The sequence below is a fragment of the Bombus pyrosoma genome, linkage group LG11 (genome assembly GCF_014825855.1).
Source record: "Bombus pyrosoma isolate SC7728 linkage group LG11, ASM1482585v1, whole genome shotgun sequence".
NCBI classification, from domain to species: domain Eukaryota; kingdom Metazoa; phylum Arthropoda; class Insecta; order Hymenoptera; family Apidae; genus Bombus; species Bombus pyrosoma.
Genome location: NC_057780.1, coordinates 13,990,789 through 14,010,293, shown reverse-complemented (window position 1 = coordinate 14,010,293; position 19,505 = coordinate 13,990,789). Strand labels below are relative to the sequence as shown.

Here is a 19,505-nt window from a genome sequence, read left to right as displayed (position 1 = left end):
GATCCAAAACAATGTGCTTGCATTATGAAAGAATGGATACTATACAATACATCTCTCAATCTAAACATGCTACCTCCGCTAAATCCAATAGAACATTTTTATTCTGAAATGGGTAGAAGATTAAATAGTTGTGAAATAAATACCGAAATGATATTAAAACAAAATATTATTGAAATATGGAATAATCATAAAACATAGATATTACACAGAAATTAGTATATAGTATGGAAAACTGTCTTAGAAATGTTATTCGAGTCAAAACTGGACTAATTAAATATTAATATACCAGGTAAGATATACAAATAATAAGAAATAATGTATGCGTACGAATACTTTTATAGTCTTCTTTTTGCATATATCTGTAATGAGTATTCTATAACTTCCACAAATATTAACAAATATAACCAATTAACTTCAAATTCAAATAACAATCTTAAAATCTGTATCTTACTGTAGTTATATCATTATGTTGAAATATCAAGTGTATCACATATATTTTCATTCTTCAAAGTTTCAGTAGCGAACGTTCTAATATTTTCGTGAGCCACTATATGTATAGACGGTATCTTGTTACTGCATACCGTTGAACTGATTTCACATGTATTGATTTGTTTAATAAAGAGACGCGTGATAAAGTTGCAATAGTCAATTATATATAAATCACTTTAAGTACAAGTACAGAGATAGTGTATTCTGTCGTAATCGTTGCTCGCTCAATGCTATTCAATTCTTTAATTGTTCAGTTATTCGACTATATTGGCTCGCTTTCTAGACTGGTCTTAGAGAGGATGTTCGTCTATTTATATCGATCGGTGGAGTAATAGAAAGATCAAATTTGATTCAGGTTGACGATAACACATAACGGCGATATTGTTTTGTCCCGAGTTCGTTTACTTTTAAGTCTCGTAAAAAAATGAGTCACTCTCGATTCGAATCGTCCTATGACTCATATGCCGCTACATCGTGACTCGTTACTTAGTTCGGTTGTTCCTATGAGATTTCGGAAAAATCGCGCACAGGGATACGTTACATTCAAGATAGAACGTACATCACACGTCGTAATGAAACAGCGTACAGATATTCTAGTCACTCGGACGTTTTCGCGCCCTTATACTCGATCAGATACTCACCCTTATACTCACAATAGCTATTGACAAATAACATTATTTCTACGTAGCTGAAGAAATTCGACCTATGATTGGCGACCGTTTTATGACGGACTCTAAACATCGAACAGACTCCGCACACTCAAAAGAGCTGTATAGTGAAATGTGCTTTCGCTTTTGTATCGGCCAGGCCACACTACTACAATGACGAAACTTTTTATTTCCTTAACTTTTATTAATAAAAGATTTCATTAACATGTTAGTGAAATTTTCTTGATTAAAATGAATCCAAACACAATATTATTATAAAATTCGGTTATACTTTAATTGGGCATATCAATCTTTCTTTTTCAACCGTTGATCGGTTGGCCGGACTTGCCTCTGTGTAATATCAAAAACTAGGTCCTAACTGTTGAGACAAAATCTTAAGCTTGGTTCATACTAGCAGACAATTGTTTACAGAGCCGTATCACAACCAATCAGCATATGTCTTTCATGGAAAATCCGCAGAAAACGGGAGACAAAATTCAAGTCTAGAACTAATTCGTAGATAAAAACCGTGTCCACACTGACAGACAACATGTTGGTAGACATGCGTCATCCGGAGGGGAAAAAACCACGTAAAAAGCACGTCCGCGGACAAGTATTACGTCCTTCGGAAAGTTCTTTTCACGTTCGCCGCTCGGGACCTTATCTTGTTCTGCTTAAGTAAACGAACAACCAGATCACTCTACCGTCAATCGTGTGACCACTAGTTATCCTCTAGTAAGGCAAGAAAACGGTTCCCGACGTTAGTAGAAAGTGTATCGAGTGTTTTTTGCGTGGTGAAAGATGGAAGATCAAAAGATGCATTTTGGTCATATTATGTTTCACTGCTTTAAAAAAGACAGTACGCCTAAAAACACTGCAAAGGAGATTTGTGACGCTTATGGTGATCGGTTTATAACTATTCAAATAATCCGGAATTGATTTAGAAGGTTTAGAGCCGGAAATTTTAATCTGAAACATGAAGATCGCAGCGAACATCCATCCACCACTGATACTGACTTTATCAAGACCTACCTCGATGAAAACCCAAGGTCTAGTGTTCGTGAGATAGCAGATGCTTTGAACATTCCGCGAACAACGATTCATGAGCATTTAACAAAGCTTGGGTACGTTAATCGCTATGAAGTGTGGGTCCCCCATCAACTGACGGAGAGCAATTTCCTGAATCGAATCTCAACATGCGATTTGCTAATTCAACGCAACAAAAGAGAGCCATTTTTAAAAAAGTTAATTACTGGGGATGAAAGTTGGATTCTCTACGACAACACTGCGCGCAAGCGATCTTGGTCAAGTCGAGATAAGTGTCCTCCAACGGTAGTAAGACCTCGACTTCACCCGAAGAAGGTGCTGCTTTCAATTTGGTGGGACTGGAAGGGTATCCTCTACTACGAATTACTTCCGGAAGGGCAAACGATCAACAGTGAAAAATATTGCACTCAACTCGAAAAACTTAAGGAAGCCATTATCACAAAACGTCCTGAAGTGGTGAACAGACGTGACGTTGTGTTCTACCACGATAACGCGGGGCGACACGTTTCTTTAGCGGTGCGAACGAAACTTCTAGAGTTTGATTGGGATGTTTTACCACATCCTCCATACTCTGCAGACCTTGCACCATCGAACCATTATTTGTTCCTCTCCCTAAAGAATTTTCTTCGCAATAGAAAATTCAAATCAGTCAACGAAGTGAAAAACGGCCTCGAAGAATATTTTAAAAGTAAGCCAAGAGAATTTTAGAAAAATGGCATTATGAGGCTCAAGGAGAGATGGCAAAAGGTGAAAGGTACACAGAAGGAAATATATTTTATACTTACCCCCTATTTAAAAAATGGAAAGAACTTTCCGGACAACTTAATATTACTTCCATTGGGACAGAAAGCAAGAGACAATGAAAAATGTATTTTTTCCTCGTTTTAGATCAACGGTCCCGTTGTGCAATGCGCCGCTATCAAGAAAGGCCTTGTCTAGAGCTCCTTTTCTCTTGACAGTTTCCTAGCTTAGGAGAAATAAGTTTTGTGGACCCATTCGAAATGTCGCAGTTGTTCCCTTTTATTGTCCCTATAATCTGTCCAGCAGGATAAGAGAGCAGACACAAACAAAATGTGATTGCAGCGGCCGCAACTATTGGCTCTCATCTCGTTGAATAAATTATAGCTGCATTCTTGTTTATGGATTTTTCTCTCGAGTGATCTCTTAAACGTTTGAGTCCTAAGCAGCGCGATCGCGCTGTTTAGATTTTGTGTCGAAAAGACCTATAACATTTGAACGCTACGGACAACTGACGGTATTTTGTATTTCATTGTTATCTTCTCAATAATTTTTATTGAACAAAACTTGAAATATTTATAAACTAATAGTACGCATATATAATAATATAGATGTATTTTATAAAAATAACAAATATGACGAGCGCTATTGCGCCGCTTGTTTCTCTTCGCAATCGATTAACACAAGCGCTATCGCGCTGTTTGGGATTTTCGACCCTGTTTTTTCAAGGACCTCTGAGGCTCAAACGGTTAATGTAGCCGATTATTTCGCCGAGAGTATCTTTATTACCGCTAAGTCAAAAGCTAAAAGCGATCCACACGCTTTTTGAACATTTAGATAACACGCATTATCGCGGCGATAGAGATTATTGACATTGCGACAATCTGTAGATTCTTCGGGCGACATCACAGCTCTCTGATATGATTGTATCTCTACCTAGCAATATCCTACTTATATTCTATTATCTACAATGTCGACCCCGATCTTTGACAACTTCTCACAAAGCATTTTCTTCTTCTAAGGATACTTCTTAAAATATTTGCAATAATACAATTACAATCAAATATTCTATATAATTAAAATTATTTTGCGGATGTTTTAAAATATCTTCGTAATAAATTTGATATATATTATTCCGTATTTTTGAATAACAACTAACGAACTCTAATTTTGAAGAAAAATTACTATTTTGATTGAATATTATTTTAGAGGATCAAAAATTATTGACTTCTTTTATGTACAATTATACGCAATTTTTTATTTTTTCAATAGGTTAATGAATCCGAAAATGCAGGTTTGAAGTTGCGAAATTCAGTGGTTTAGAAATTGCAATTATATAAAACTAACCATTTTTAGGGTATTGTTACTTTAACGCCATATTGGCTTCTACCTATACCTCATCCAATGAGTGAACCGCACAGATGAGCATTCACGTGCTCTCGACTTACGCTTACCTTATTAAAAAATGTAATATCTTCGGATTTCGGACATCAACGATGCCATAAAATCGATATTCTTATGACGGAAAAAATGTCGATATAAAAATTCGTATAGGCGATCGACAAATCATCATCATGGAAGCGACCCCTTTTCAGTCTTTAGATGGTTGCCAATTGAATTTTATTTTTTGAGTATGCATACCGTGAGAAGCTGTAATTAAATTCGCGAAAAAATTAGCTTATACTAACGTAACCGACCGTCTCACGACGCCTGGGAAATAAATCTTAACCCTGACCAAAACCAATGTCGTTTTATCTACAAATTGCACGCTATGATTGACTGTTTTATGTACGTATCCTTCTACAGCTAACCTGGCATAACTTTTGAAACGAATGGGAAGGAATAAAAAATAAAACGAAAGACTATAAAAAAAGCGATAAAAAAGAAAATAAGACGAAAATAAACGTAACGACGTAAAAATACACAAGTGAATACCCCGGAAACATTGGAAAAAGTATTATGAGGTAAGTATAAAAGTTATATCAAGGTGAGAGATCAAACATACACAAAATACATGTAGCCAAATACATTTGACTTAACCCGCCAAAATGACTGCAATTCACATGCAGTCAGTGGTTCCATGGAGTCCAATCATTGCACGGAACATGAATAGAAGCCAATATAGCGTTAAAATAATGTGCAATATATTCTGGAAATGTTTAATTTTATATAGTCATAACTTTTGAACCACTAGATTACGCAACTTAAAACTTGTATTTTCAAATACTACGTATCGAAAAGTACAAGATTAAAAATACAAAAAATCAATAATTTGTTGTCCTTGAGTAAAGTTCAATCAAATTCGATATAATATAATCAATTACTTGATATAGAATGAATTTCTTTTAACATATATATCGAAAAGAATGTCACTCTTAAGGCACATAGTTCCGAGAATTATTTGATTAAGATTAAAAGATTAAAAAAATAATTCATTCTTTAGTTTCGCTTTTTTCATTTGTAGTCATTTTATTCTTAGTTGTGCCATTTTGGGCATTCATTATGAGTAAGTTTATAATTTATTTATTAATTTTTTTACTTATTTAGCATTTAGTTAAGAAAACGAATGTAAAACATGTTAGTAGCAATTTTATACTTATTATTTTTGTGAACTAATAATAATTTCTTCCTTAATTTTCAGTTGGAAATGAAGAAGATGTTAATTGATAGAATGGTGAACTTATTAAGTAGAGGTTGCGTGGTACCAGTAGTGTGTTACATCAAACAGTGTTGGCAACGTGGTGACACAGATGTATCGTTAATTAGGTATTTTGTTACAGAGGTATTGTAAAATTATTTTTTAAATAAATGTGCACACGCATAGCATGCTTAATGATACTAAGATGGTATTGTATTAGGTTTTAGAAGCAATAGCTCCACCATATACAGCTGAATTTATTCATTTATTTCTTCCTATGGTTGAAGATGAAGAAATTACAGGTACAATGCGTGGTGATAGCGACAATGATCTTGTTTCAGAATTTATAGGTGAGTTTATAAAATCTTACATATGGATTATATTTAATTTCTGATCTGTCTTTTTCAGTACACTGTAAAGCACATTGTCCGACTATAAGATGATCTATCGAAAGGAAGGTGGATTAAATTAAAGAAGCTCATAATATTATTAGATGTTTTTACTTCATATAAGAATGTTGAATTGCTATATATAAATTCTTTCTATGCTATTTTATTAGATCCTTTTCTTATTTCATATACAATATCCAAGGATATGCATATATATATTTGAAGAGTTGGATGATTTTTTCCTCAATCTGTGATATCATAATTTATGGATTTTCTGCAACAAAAATAACGAAATGTAATTTTTGTAACTTACCAAATTTTTTAAATAAATGAATAGAATTAAATAAGTTTAATTTCTGCTCAATAAAGTGTTAAAATGTTAAACAGTCCATAATAAAATTATAACATATACTATATATAACATACGCTTTTTAACTATATGTTAGTGTATATCACTATTAGTATTTTATCAATTATGATGTACAAGGTATCTCTTAACATACAGCGCATATATTCATGGTATTATACAATCCCAAAACTAATGCTTCTAAATGAAAATGAGATGAAAATATTCAATATTATCTTTTCATGGGAACTGTTTCCGAATAAATCCTCATTTTCATTTAAAAGGGAAAAATCTAATTTAGATTTTAACGATTTCTAATTGTACATGTACAGGGTGGGATTAGTTTGTGACAATATCTTTATCGATGCCAGTTTTATCGACATCATTTATATACCAACAATGTCTTCCTCGACACTCAGAGACACTCACTCAATTCGGTGAAATGAGCGTCGACGAAAATATTGTCAGTGATTTCAACATGCCGACAAATAAACAATGTCGACGAAACCGGGGTCGGTCAAATGGCGATGAAAACATCAACCGTAATCTGGAACCAACCCATAAGGCGAATTCTGGTCCGAACCTAGACTTAGTGACCGAACCGAACTATAACTCTGTTCTTCTCGTAGATAGAAAGATTGCTTTGTTTGCATTATATTGCACTGTTTATTACCATATAATTCGATTTTTCACAGAAATGCATCGGCACAGTTCCAAATGTACATTTTTTAAAAAATGAAATCTTACGATTTTATTTGCATTAACTGATTCTTCGTGCCATTTTGAACAGAAAGGTATTAGGATATAATGCTAAAAAAAATTAATATTTTGCAAGATATTACAAATTTAATGAAACTACCGGAAAGCTACCTCATCTTTGATTCTGATAATTTTGAAATATATTATAAATATCAATATTTTGAACCACTATTTCTTATACACATAACCAGCGGTCGATCTTAGCATTCGAGATATTCTCAAAAAACTGCTGATACTACTACAGTGTTTCAGTCTATAGTTCTAAATCTGTGTCAACGTATGTGTCAGTATTGGTTGCCAGATATTTATCTTCTGTTCATAAACAAGTATTTATAAATGTGTACAGTTGTATATGCTTATATTGTATATGCATTGTCAGCTGTGTTGAAAACCCAAATCCAATTAATGTACATTAATGATATTCATTTTTAATTGAGTAGTAACAGACATTTCTTACAGCCTTTTATATGCAATTGTGCGCGGGACCTATAAATAAAAGGTAAGCAGCTGGTGACCAGCAATATTCACACATACGTTATAGAATGTACTATATACAGAATAATTCAATGTGCTCTAAAAAGAACCGGCAATTTTTCGCGAATATCTCGGAAACTAAGCGAGCTCAGCTCTTAGCGTACAGAAAAGAATTAATCAAAATATTGAGTTTTACAACATATTCAAAAATCATCGAAATCACCCTAATTAATTAATATGTAAATGCTATAATAAATACACTGATGTGCCAACACTTTTTGTATACATTGTAGGTATATGTATATTACTGAACGCGATACATTGCAAGTTATAGCTAAGTGCACGTGTACTCGACGAATTTTCGACATCGATTTACTCAGAATTAAAATCTTGTATGAAAAATGATTATTATATATTTTGTTTCTATTTTCTCATATCAAGCTTTCTTGGATTGTACTATCTATGATTATACCGTTCGATTATACCTTGTACTTATATAAATTTCACACATTTCACACATTGATATAGTAGGTATGTTAGTAGTAAATTACTTAATATTGAACAGGGAATCTCCATATCTAAATCTCCTTGCTGTTATATTTTATGCATTAAAATATTTGTGATAAATAATGCTCATGCATTCTTATATAAACATTTCACGCTATATGAAATCCAAATTTAAGACTTACACATGATTGTACATTTACGCATGTTTATTTGTTTATTATTATTGTTTTTCAGCTGTAATGAAAAAGTATTATTGTAAATGATATATATAATATATAATTTAATATGCTATAACGTACGCACTACGTGTCCTGTTAACACATCGTTAACCAACTATCTTATGACAAAAATAACGCATACTGCCGGTTACTTTTATAATTGAACAAAAATTGAATAGAAATTTTAGTGTTTTCATTAAATAGCAAATGTTATAATGATAATTAACACAAGTTTATATTTAAATAATTGCATAAATTAATGTATTATATTATATAAATTAATGCAACCATGAGTATATTTGTGTTCGGTTAATACTATGCTAATATGTATCTATATGTTCAGAAAATTCATGAGAGAAAATTCTTTTCCTACGTGAGAAATTATTCTCATCACATAACGTGACATTTCCGCAATTCAGCAGAATAAAATTATTACGCCAAAAGAATACTAATTTTATTGAAGATTATGTCTGTGCGTTTTAGGGAATCTTCTAGTAATGTAAAATATTATATTGAATGGAATGTTGAAAATAGTTTCATATATACTAAAAGCAATTCAATATTTATAAAAAAAAAACTATTTAAAAGATATTAGATTTATAAAAAAAACAAAAGTATTAGGAAAATCGTCGCAAAAATTCTTACTCTTGTAGGAGAGACCGAAGCAAGGTGATACATTTCTTAGTCCTCAATTTTCTAAATTTTCTTTTAAGATATACTTTTTCCCTACTTACGTTACAAGTAAAAATTTGGGAAAATATAATTTAACTGAATCAAAATAATTATAATACTTGGAATCTTCAAAATTTGGACGAAAGAATAAACGAAAGATTTAATATTGGATTCATATGAGGTATGAGTGATAGAGACAGACAACCTTAATAGCAAGACGTATTAACGTTTCATAATTCTTTGCTATATAAGATACTGTATGAAGCTAGAAATTCCCTACAAGAAAACGAGTCTGTTTGGTTATTTCTGGTGAACCCATAATTATAAAAATATATATACGTATTGACCGAAAGTTCACATGATGTAAATCAACGAGTAAAGTCATATATCAGCGCGTGACGGAAGTACTTCTTTGCTGCTATCTCAGATACTTCAGAGGATTTCTTTTCACTTCTATATGGTACCAAATGAAAAGGTGAATGCCTGTAATACTCAGATAGGTTTGAGAGACAGAGGTAATGAATTAAATATATTTCCTAAATTATATCATAAGATGGCAAGTGAGAAAAGAAGGGCAGAATGATTACCGTTTTTGTAGGCTTAAGAGCTGCCTTTGATATAGAAGACAAGAGGAAAACTGGCACGGACAATAACAGTTAGTGAAGTAACAATAAGTGGTTGATAGAAAAAATTTTAAACGTACATATATTAAAAAAACTTTATGCAATGTAAAAGTATGGGGAAAGAATGAATGTCTCTGAACAGAAAAAAGACAGGAATGTTCTCTAAGCTATTTGGTATTCGGTTTATTTATAGCGAATTGATGGAAGAAAAGCACAGGCCGAATATGACAATGAGGGCTATGAAGAACTATGTATTTAGTAGATTAAACAGAACTATTACCGATTATGGCAAAACCGAAAACGATGAGACTCAAATAATATCTCATGATTTCATCCAAAATATCATGACAAAAATAGTTTTCTATCTTTTTAACTATGATACATCTTACCACAAAATTAAAGTTAATAGCTATGCCAATACATAAAAATGAGAAAGTAATCGCTCTAAAATTTCAATATGTAATTCATATTTTTCAACATTTCTTAGCGTTTTTAAAATTTTTTTACAAATATTCTCTAACATACACACTGTATCTATAATGTGCTAGAATTTTTTCAGAATTTTAACATGCCATTAAGTAGGCAAACAACGGATAATCCGAGTTTACCCTGTAACTATCTTTTCAGTCAAGATAAAGGGCTGAGAATTGGCTTATGATGTTTCCTATTGTTAAACTATTGAATGATTCATCACATATTAAAATCTATTCAAGGGCAGTTTTGATCTCCTTATTCTGCTATACATGTAATATGTATATATAAAAATTTAACATTATGCATGTATTTTGTATTGTGTACAACAATTTTGTATATATATCACACATTTCTGTATATATATCTATAGCTGTAAGAAAGAACGTTACATATCACATGTATTCAGTTACTAATGTTTCATGGTCCTTTCTATGGTATAAATGTATATTTCCTTCACTTTGCATAATACTATATATTTGTATAACTAACGTAAATAGTAATAAGCAGAATAGAAATAATTTACGAATAATTTAAATAGAACGAGCAGTTCAAACGTTCAGTGGACTTGCGTTATTCTGCCCGATCATATCGCAATTAAGTTGTTTCTCCAAATCAAAATATAAACACAATACGCGAGCATTCTTCTGTTAACGCGTTTCTGTCCACTGCAATCTTGCATCTTATATGACGAATGTCTTAGAATTGTTTTAGCAAAATTTAATAAACACATGCATCAAATTCAACAATACTATACAAGGTGGTTCGCCAGATATTACTACTTCAATTTATGTGACCGTTATTATTTACAGCAAGAAATGTTTGAATGGAAATTGAGTGGTTCTGGGAGGTGCATATTCTGATCTTATCAGTTCTTTTATGAGTGGACTCGTGAAATTTAATTTTGCATTTGACTTAACAGGAAGGTTAACTTTGATTTTTTTAAACGGAATCATATATTTTTTAATACATCAATCGATGCAACTTGTTCCTACACAAAAATATTAACCTATTTATACCAAAAAACAATGTTAACTTTGATTTGTGAAATTTAATGTATGAAAGACGAAGACAGCGTGAACACAAGAATACCGCTTAGCGTCTGTCCTTGTGCTTTACACATTAAATTTGACAAAATTTTTTTTGGTATAAACCAGTTAATATTTCTGTATAAGAAATGACAAACTGCATCAATCAATACATTAAAAGATATATGATTCCATTTAAAAAATCAAAGTTTTCATAAGTTCCTGATATATCAAAGTTCATACAGACAAAAAAACTATTAACATAAGAATGCATCTCTCTATGAAACCATTCAAATCAACGTGAAGTATTTCTCGTTGCAAATAATAACAGTCACATGAATTGAAGTGGTAACATCTGGTGAAGGATACTTCATATAGTGAAATATAATACATATGTGCTAAAATGGATCTAATTGCCCAGTATTTGTCACATACTGATTTATGGATATGGATCGATTTTTGAAAGTACATGATTTCTAACTATGCGTAACTAAATAGTATACTGAAATAATATAGCTTTATATCGAACAGAATCCAAAATCTGGTAACTATAATTATTTTACCTGTAAATAAAGAATAGAATGTTTATATGTAGGATTATAGTATAATTGTATACTGTAAAGTATACTATATAATGTATTGTATAAAGACAGTAACACAAAGTAATGTAAATATTGTCTTTTTCAAAATAGTGTACTATTCTTGATAAAATAAAAATATATGTAGAATATAATTTTGGTCATTTTATTTTATATAAAATAAGTTATGATATAAGCAGATTAATGAAAATAGGAAATAAAAGCAATTACACATGAAAGACCAAAGTATTCGTATTCTCCAAATTTGGGTGGACTCGCATTGGTTTGCCTAATGCATATGAATTGAATATTGAACTTTGATTAAATCACGTTATTTCCTTGAACTTATAAACTTATTTTTATGCATTTTTTCAGAGAAATACCTGAATTCTATATTCTAGAGTTTAATTAATGCATAAACTCAAACATTTTGAAATTATGACATGCAGTATTTTTCCCTACAGTCACAGATATATATGTATACATCTTATATAATATATATATAAATACAAATTCATGTTATTTTAAAATATTACTGTATCTATAAATAATACGAAATAAGTTAAAAATTACAGTTATATACTTACTAATAGGTTTACCATCTTTCCATTGGGTAAATTTTACGTTTATTTCATCACGTTTTAGGGCATCTGATCGGAGCTCTGATTTCAAAGCTTGTCTAACAAGTCTGGCAGCTATTTGCGAATAATTAATATAACTGAAATGTGAACACAGATTATATAATATTTTTCGATAGTGGATATTTAACATTAAAAGCAAGTATCTTTGAAATAAATATTTTACTTTAATCCCGCTTGCCTCCACGCAGACATTTTTGCTGATAGCTTTATTTAAAATAGTACTTTTAATTTAACTCCAATGTGATAAATTGAAATTGATCAAATCGTTTTTTAACCGAATCTCTTATATCTGCATCTAATTTCACAATCTTAAGTCGTAAGCGTAAGTCGTAAGGAACCACGGTTATATAACTCCTTGCAATAACTGTTCTTGTATACACACTCAGATTTGGAAATCCAGTGGAGGGGATAAGGCTCTTTTGGGTCAAAAAATGTCTCTCAAGGCGCTTCAATCGATTTGTTAGGCTTGGTTCTGTAGCGCGCCTTGTGTCTATAATCTGCAATCTCCGATACGACTGTGTCTATAATTGAACTGTACTCTGTGTTATATCAATCTACATTTATTTACATAATTAATTGTACCGTGTCACATAAAATATTGTATGTTTACTTTAAATACATTGAAAAATTGTTATAGAATTATAATTATGAAAAGTTTAATTTATATCTTTCACCTTCAGTGGTAAGGATAACAAAGGTGGCGTTAAATGCAAAAGTTTAACAAATGGATCGCAGCGCTATGGCTAGCGGCTGATTTATAAAACACACCTCCAGATATTAAGAACCTTATCCCTTCCACTGGAGTTTCCAGACCCTGTGTATACGACCGTGGTAAGAAAGGACCACGATTATATAAATTGGTCTTAACCACTCAATGTCGAAAGCATTGAAGAAACCGTCTGAAAATTGAGTCATGAAGAATCAATATAGAAGACAGGACTGTGAATATCTTAGCAGAGACAAAGGCACTCTACTCATCTCTGTGTATCTCGCAAGAACGAGAACTTTGTTTTCTTACATGTTGATTTTTCACGACTCAATTTTCAGATGGTTTTCCCTAGCCAGTATCGAGATCTGTTTATATGATCCTAGAAGGGCATGAACATATATAAGAATATTAGCAAGAACATAGATATTATAACTTTAAGATAGATACTATTATAAATTAACTTAGAATTTCGGAATTTTAATTTCACTTATAAGGATTGAAAAGTTATATGATATATATGACATATGAAAAATATATATCTGTATTATTTGAATACTTACAAATATACACAACTCAATATAAAAATTTGAAAATAAAACTAGGAATATTTTCGACATATTTTTTAAATTATTGATTAATTCATTATACAATCGCATATAATACAATGCAGTATAATTTAAATAAACAATCATCAAGAATTATATAAAAAGAATATTTTACTACTAGGGAAATTTCATGTAAACTGATAAATAATTACATTTTATACAAAATGTAAATGTATGAATGAAACATTCCGTAGCAGCTGGTCACTGGTCACCGACTTCTAGGAAGTTTCTAGCAAGATGTCGGAGGGTGTTTTGCGTGACAAGCCGCTAGTATGCTTTTGGACGATATGACTTGCTTATTGCAGTGTATGTACACAAAATTCCGGCCTATATTAAATCCCAAAGTGTTGCAATATTGCTGAAGTTAAAATTGAAGTTTTAACTACTATTATAACACTAAAAAAGTAAGAAAACTAGGACTATTTGCAAAAATTGTGTCAGTGCGTGTACCACTGCCAAGACCAATATTTGGAATGTTAATTTTTCTTCTGATTGCGGGATAAAATTTTCAGTTTAAACAAAAACTTTTACCAAAATTGACAAACGCGTTATTATTATTTAAAATTGGGATGGGAGCTAAAGCAAGTACTGTTGCACAATCTGCTGGAGGCAATGGACAATCCTCTACTGGAGCAAATGAAACTACAATGCAAGGATTTTCTATGCTACGTTCTCTTCCTGGAGGTGTTAGCATGTTACAGCATCAACATCAGCAAGGAAATCAATCACAAACTTCTAGAGTATCCGGAGATAGTAGGCAACGTGCTCGTTCTTTAAGTTCAGTACCGGATCTCTCATCTGGTGAACAAAGTAGTCTTGCTTCCTCAGTTGGAGTTGGAGTTGGTCAAGCACTTGGTTTGCCACAACTTGAATCAGATGATCCTGATGAAGACAGTGGACGAGTTTACTCAGCACATAGCTTGCCATCCCATATCTGGTCTCTCAACGGTAAGTTTATTAATTTATAGCAAATACATTATAACATTCAAAGTAATGGCTCTGTACCTGTTTTAGTTACTATTACTTTTATAAGCATATATTATAGTGGATACATGTATTATGTATATATATACGATATATATATACTTTATACATATACATATATCTGCATATAGTATAATAAATATACAAATGATGTAATGTAAAATATTCTAAATAAATTTGTAACTCTTTTGTATGAAATTATGACTAAATTTGTATAATCTAAAAAAATTAGAGGAGTAAACTTGTATTAACTAATATGATATGAATATTATCATTGATTACATAACTTTCTATGATATACAGATCTCTAGAATAATCATAAATACAGATAAGCTTCTTAGTTTTCATTTTTGTTTATTTTAGAAAATAATAAAATAGGTCGTTATATTCTTATTTTGTTTTTATTAATATTACATGAATTTCATTAAGTATAATAATGTCTTCAGTTTTTAATCGATTATATTTATTAACCGTATTAGAGTTTCAAATTGTGCATTATAACCGTTGTAAAATTTTGAGAAAATAAAAGTAAGGTTATGTTGTGGTCTAGAAATTTTACGAAATAAATGAGAGTTGAAATAAAGCATACCTGTTTGACTCATGTTGTCGTAATAGTTGGCCCGGTAACCGTACATATGTGAATCGATTGTATTTTAACCTAGGTGCGTAAATTTTAAATTGCGGTTGTTGAATAAAAGTAATTATAGACAAAGAATTTCGTACGATTTTAAAATATTGTCTATGTGATGGGTATGTTAATATTATTTGAATTTTATTATGGGAATTGTAATAAGTTCATGTCTAAATGAATCTGAGGCAGAAGTTGTTCCAGTAAATCAAGTGAGAAGAATTTTTTATGGTATAACTTTTGTTAGTTTCACGTTAATAAGTATTATGATATAAAAACAACAAATAATTATTTTATTTTATATTCAAGGTCTAAAATGTCCTGTTTGCTCCAAGTTTGTTCTACCAGACGATATTGAATGTCACTTGGTTATGTGTTTAACCAAACCACGTCTTAGTTACAATGGTAAGTTTATATTTTATGTCATCTGTTTTTGTGCAATACAATAATTTTAGACTTCTTGATTACTGCATATGTACTATTACATTTTTCAATAACTGATATATAATGAGAATAAGTTTTTTATACATGTGTATGTAATATAATTCATATAACTCAAATATCTTAGAAACAATTTAATTAATTTTAATTATTTTGATACAAAATTATTTCAGATAGCTCCAAAATTTGTGTTAAATTAATTTTCTATTCACTTCTTTCTAAATGGAAACTTAACTAAAGGGAAGTGTTTTTATAATATATATTAGGCAGTAAGAGACTCTATATAACAATTTCTATATATAATAATAACATTGCATAAAATATTTTTTCAAACCTATTTCTTTTTGTGTTACAAATGATATATATCAATTGATTTGAATTTTATGGAATAGACATGATGCAAATAAGCTCATTATATTGAATTAAATTTATTAAATGTTCAAATAGTTAACTATGAATATGTAAACATTTAATTATTTCAAACACAAAAGTGCTTTTAATGTAAAATAGTATCCGGGGTGTTATTACGATAGATGCTTTTCTTATTTTTTTGCTACATTCTTTGTGGTTGTTTCTTATTTAAAGAAGTACATTTTTTGCGTGTATCTGTAAAGTAAGTAAATGGTATAAATAATAAGTGATGAAAAAGTATGAAATGACTGCTGAATAGTTTCTCTTTTCTAATATTCATTTTTAGTTTATGATATATTAAAATTTTTTATTTTATGATTTCCTTTCTTTACTATATGGATAGAATAAAAATTACTACATTTGGCATGCAGAATCAATACAAACAATAAATTTCGTACCTTGAGTGAGATTAATTTAAATATTCATTAAAAAAATATTGAGTACTGCATAATATGATTGTTTTATGTATACCAATCAAATTTATAAATTTATTTATGAAAACAATGAATTTTGGATATCTCAATCTTGTAATCTTAACCTATCCTATAAACATTTATGATTTTTGAAAGAGTGGTTGAAAAAAGATATGCTAAATAAAAATTGTTGATTTTTTAACATAGATTATGAAAATGATTTATGTGAATCCTCATTTAAAACTTTTTCATTGAATCATTAATTTATTTCTTAACGTGTATTTAAAAGTTTTTGGAACCTCTAATATTAAAAACTATATGATTAAAATTTGTCATGTGATTTTTAAGAAATTTAACTACTATTGTTTATTTAGCCCATTTTTACTAAGACCCGTAACATCGGAAATTGTATTTTGTTTTTTATACACATATGGTACAGGAGATATTTTTTGGATTGGAATGGAACAAAAGTATATTTAGTTTCTGACTGCAATTAAAAAGGAATGTTAAAAGGAAAAAATTAATGGTTCAAGGAGAACTGCATTTTCATGATCATATTTATAAAGTAATTATTGTTATTCATGTGTATCTTATTGGACTATCTTTTAATGTTTCTCATAGAATTTAATGGATATATACCTTATCTTTAAAGTAACTCTGCAAAAAAAAGTTCAGTGATACTTGTGTATTAATCATGTTAATACTATTCTAAACTTAATCGACATTATCACTGAAACAGTTGGAAATCCTAATTCCAAATATTATCATTAAAAATATATGAACCAATATTAATTCTAGGATGCTTAAGGAAGGGAGGATGTCAAGTATGTCCAGAGAATTAGAAACATTAGTAAACCTTTTAAAACCTTAAGTGTATTAGGCTTAACACTTAGGATATCGCTCTACACATTAATATTAGATCTTATTTGAAGATGTATGATGTATGATGTTTGAAGATGTGAGGTGTTGATAAACTTTTAGTACGTATTACATAGTACTAACATGGTAGTTCTAAGATATGGGCTTTTCATAGCCCATGTATATTTGGTATGTCAATTAATTACTTCGGTTTTGGTAAATCTACATATATCTATTCGTTTACATCATCTTTTGAGGGATACTAAGCGATACTGTACATTAATCATATCCTCCTAATATGATAAAGATAAATTCTAGTATGATAAAAAGTGCTGTCCCAAACAGAAAAGATTTATAGCGTTGTTTGCCATTGTAAGGAGTACATAAGGTAGTCATCTGTCTGAGTTATTTGGATATATGTAAAGACCTCACTCTTATAGTATTTTATTTTATTTTCGTTAATTTGGAAAAAAGAAGTTCTGATATATATGTTAATTATACGTGTGTGGTCTACAATAATAAATTTAGTTAGTGATAGTCGATAAATAAAAATTTGTAAGAAAAATTAACACAAATGTTATAATCTTTGATATATTATTTAAACAAATGGATTCGTTTTTAATGTGTTTACATAGTCATTCAAAAGCACAACATCCACTGATATAATTCCTTTGTTTTGAATAATTCCCGAGATATAACAAAATATGTTTTCAATTTCTAATTTTAAAGATTGTTTTTATTCTGTAGATGTAGATGATTATCAATAAATAAATGTGAGTTGAATATATTTTGGCAAAATAGCTGCCTCAAAAATGTTATCAACATCAGTAATTAACAAATAAAAGACTTCCCTTCTTGTTAAATTTTATAAATGCATCATATTTCTATAAAGTATTCTTTAATTTGTAGAAGAATTTTTGTGAAGGTTATCGACGGAATAGAATAGATTTTCAATAGATTTTTGTGTGTCCATGGAATAATGAAACTATTTAAATAATTTGCAAAAGAGCAAACAAAAACCAGTTTAAAAAACAGCATCGTATGCATTATAGTTATTGTTACAAAACATGTTTGTGGAAAATAATCCTCTTGAACCATTTTTCTTTCTATATTTCTTTTTTGCAATCAAAAAAAAGATATGTCTTGTCCTAGTTGATGAAGCATTCCATATATACAATATGCATAAAAAGTAAGTGATTTTACACCTCTGGATCGATGACGATTTGTAAACGAAATTCGTGCAAAATTAACGAGCATAATCTTTAAGACTAAAATTTTTTTATAGCAACATATTGTACTCATCGCAAATGGCCCCTTCTCTCGGAAAAAAATATTAAAGTTTTAATAATTCTTAAAGTAGCTTTATACACAATGCGTCTACATTCTGCAGTTAAATCCAAGAAAAGTAACATCTGTTATTGCACTTAGACGTTTCAGATTCTCCGTTGTATATCCCATATTTTCCTCCCTTCTTTCTTTCTTGTCTTTCTTCTTTTTCTATTTCTGTCGATATAAATAGCCCCGAACCCCGAACGGGGTCATTTGTGACCTAGGGTTTGGGACCTTTAGTGCTTGCGAGTAGAATATGTCGCAATAAATAATATTTTCTACCTTGAACTCTTTTTGCAAATATCCACCGGTCCAGGGCCGTAGAATCGTGCTACAGTCGTTTTTATACTTACTTTTTATACAAATATATACCATGGAATATATATAAGACAATGTACATTGTATATAATAGAACCTAGTTTATGGGAACAGGTTGGAGGACAAAGCAATTGGGATAAATGAACAAGTCTTATAATAATAAACGTTCACACGCATATCCATTATAAGAATAAGTGTTTATATGTATTACGAAATTACGCTTGATCGTAGTTTGGATAATAAAGGCTCAGCATTAACTTTGAGCATAAACGACGTGCGGATAAACGAAGTTCTACTGTATATGTATATACAATGTAGAATACATTGTGCAGTGCGCTAGGTAAATTATCACAACCAAGTATTTTTTTAAATAAAAGAAAATGTCAAGAAACTATTTGTTGGAGCTTTTATAGTTATAAAGGTTATATTATTTCTGGTATATATAATAAGTAGTATTTTTAGATGGAGTTGGTTCAGAACTTTTAAGGACACTTTTTTTTCTTAAGTAGAATGCCACATTTTTGACTAGATGGTGATGTAAAAA

The 19,505-nt window shown here is 30.3% G+C and overlaps 3 protein-coding genes across 16 annotated transcripts in view; 2 read left to right on the top strand and 1 right to left on the bottom strand.

Moving 5' to 3' along the window:
- The window catches only part of LOC122572757 (negative elongation factor D), a 34,056-nt gene extending 27,782 nt beyond the window's left edge, over positions 1–6,274 (top strand). For 5 of the 10 annotated variants that reach the window (XR_006318558.1, XR_006318557.1, XM_043738163.1 and 2 more), the window contains one exon: positions 4,728–4,835. Coding sequence is in view for 8 of the 10 variants with exons in the window: in XM_043738163.1 (XP_043594098.1) it covers positions 4,728–4,748 (21 nt within the window). In the remaining 2 variants the exon portion in view is untranslated. The other 5 variants (XM_043738155.1, XM_043738157.1, XM_043738156.1 and 2 more) reach the window with 2 other exon arrangements.
- On the bottom strand, positions 6,041–12,983 carry LOC122572762 (protein stunted-like). Of its 2 annotated transcripts, XM_043738178.1 has the most exons (4): positions 12,429–12,983; positions 12,212–12,342; positions 8,217–8,268; positions 6,041–6,222 (listed from the first exon to the last, which is right to left on the bottom strand). In XM_043738178.1, exons 1-3 carry the CDS (start codon positions 12,455–12,457, stop codon positions 8,255–8,257), a joined length of 174 nt encoding a protein of 57 aa, XP_043594113.1. In that variant the 5' UTR covers positions 12,458–12,983; the 3' UTR covers positions 6,041–6,222; positions 8,217–8,254. The 2 variants fall into 2 exon arrangements, with proteins under 2 accessions (XP_043594113.1, XP_043594114.1); XM_043738179.1 differs by lacking the exon at positions 8,217–8,268 and having other exon boundaries at positions 12,429–12,971.
- Positions 12,984–13,786: 803 nt separating this feature from the next.
- Positions 13,787–19,505, top strand: part of LOC122572760 (E3 ubiquitin-protein ligase znrf2) — a 31,330-nt gene continuing 25,611 nt past the window's right edge. For 2 of the 4 annotated variants that reach the window (XM_043738173.1, XM_043738172.1), the window contains exons 1-2: positions 13,796–14,527; positions 15,501–15,596. In XM_043738173.1, the coding sequence (XP_043594108.1) occupies positions 14,149–14,527; positions 15,501–15,596 (475 nt within the window). In that variant the 5' untranslated portion in view covers positions 13,796–14,148. Of the gene's footprint in view, positions 14,528–15,500; positions 15,597–15,805; positions 15,944–19,505 lie in introns of those variants that run through there. The other 2 variants (XM_043738175.1, XM_043738174.1) reach the window with 2 other exon arrangements.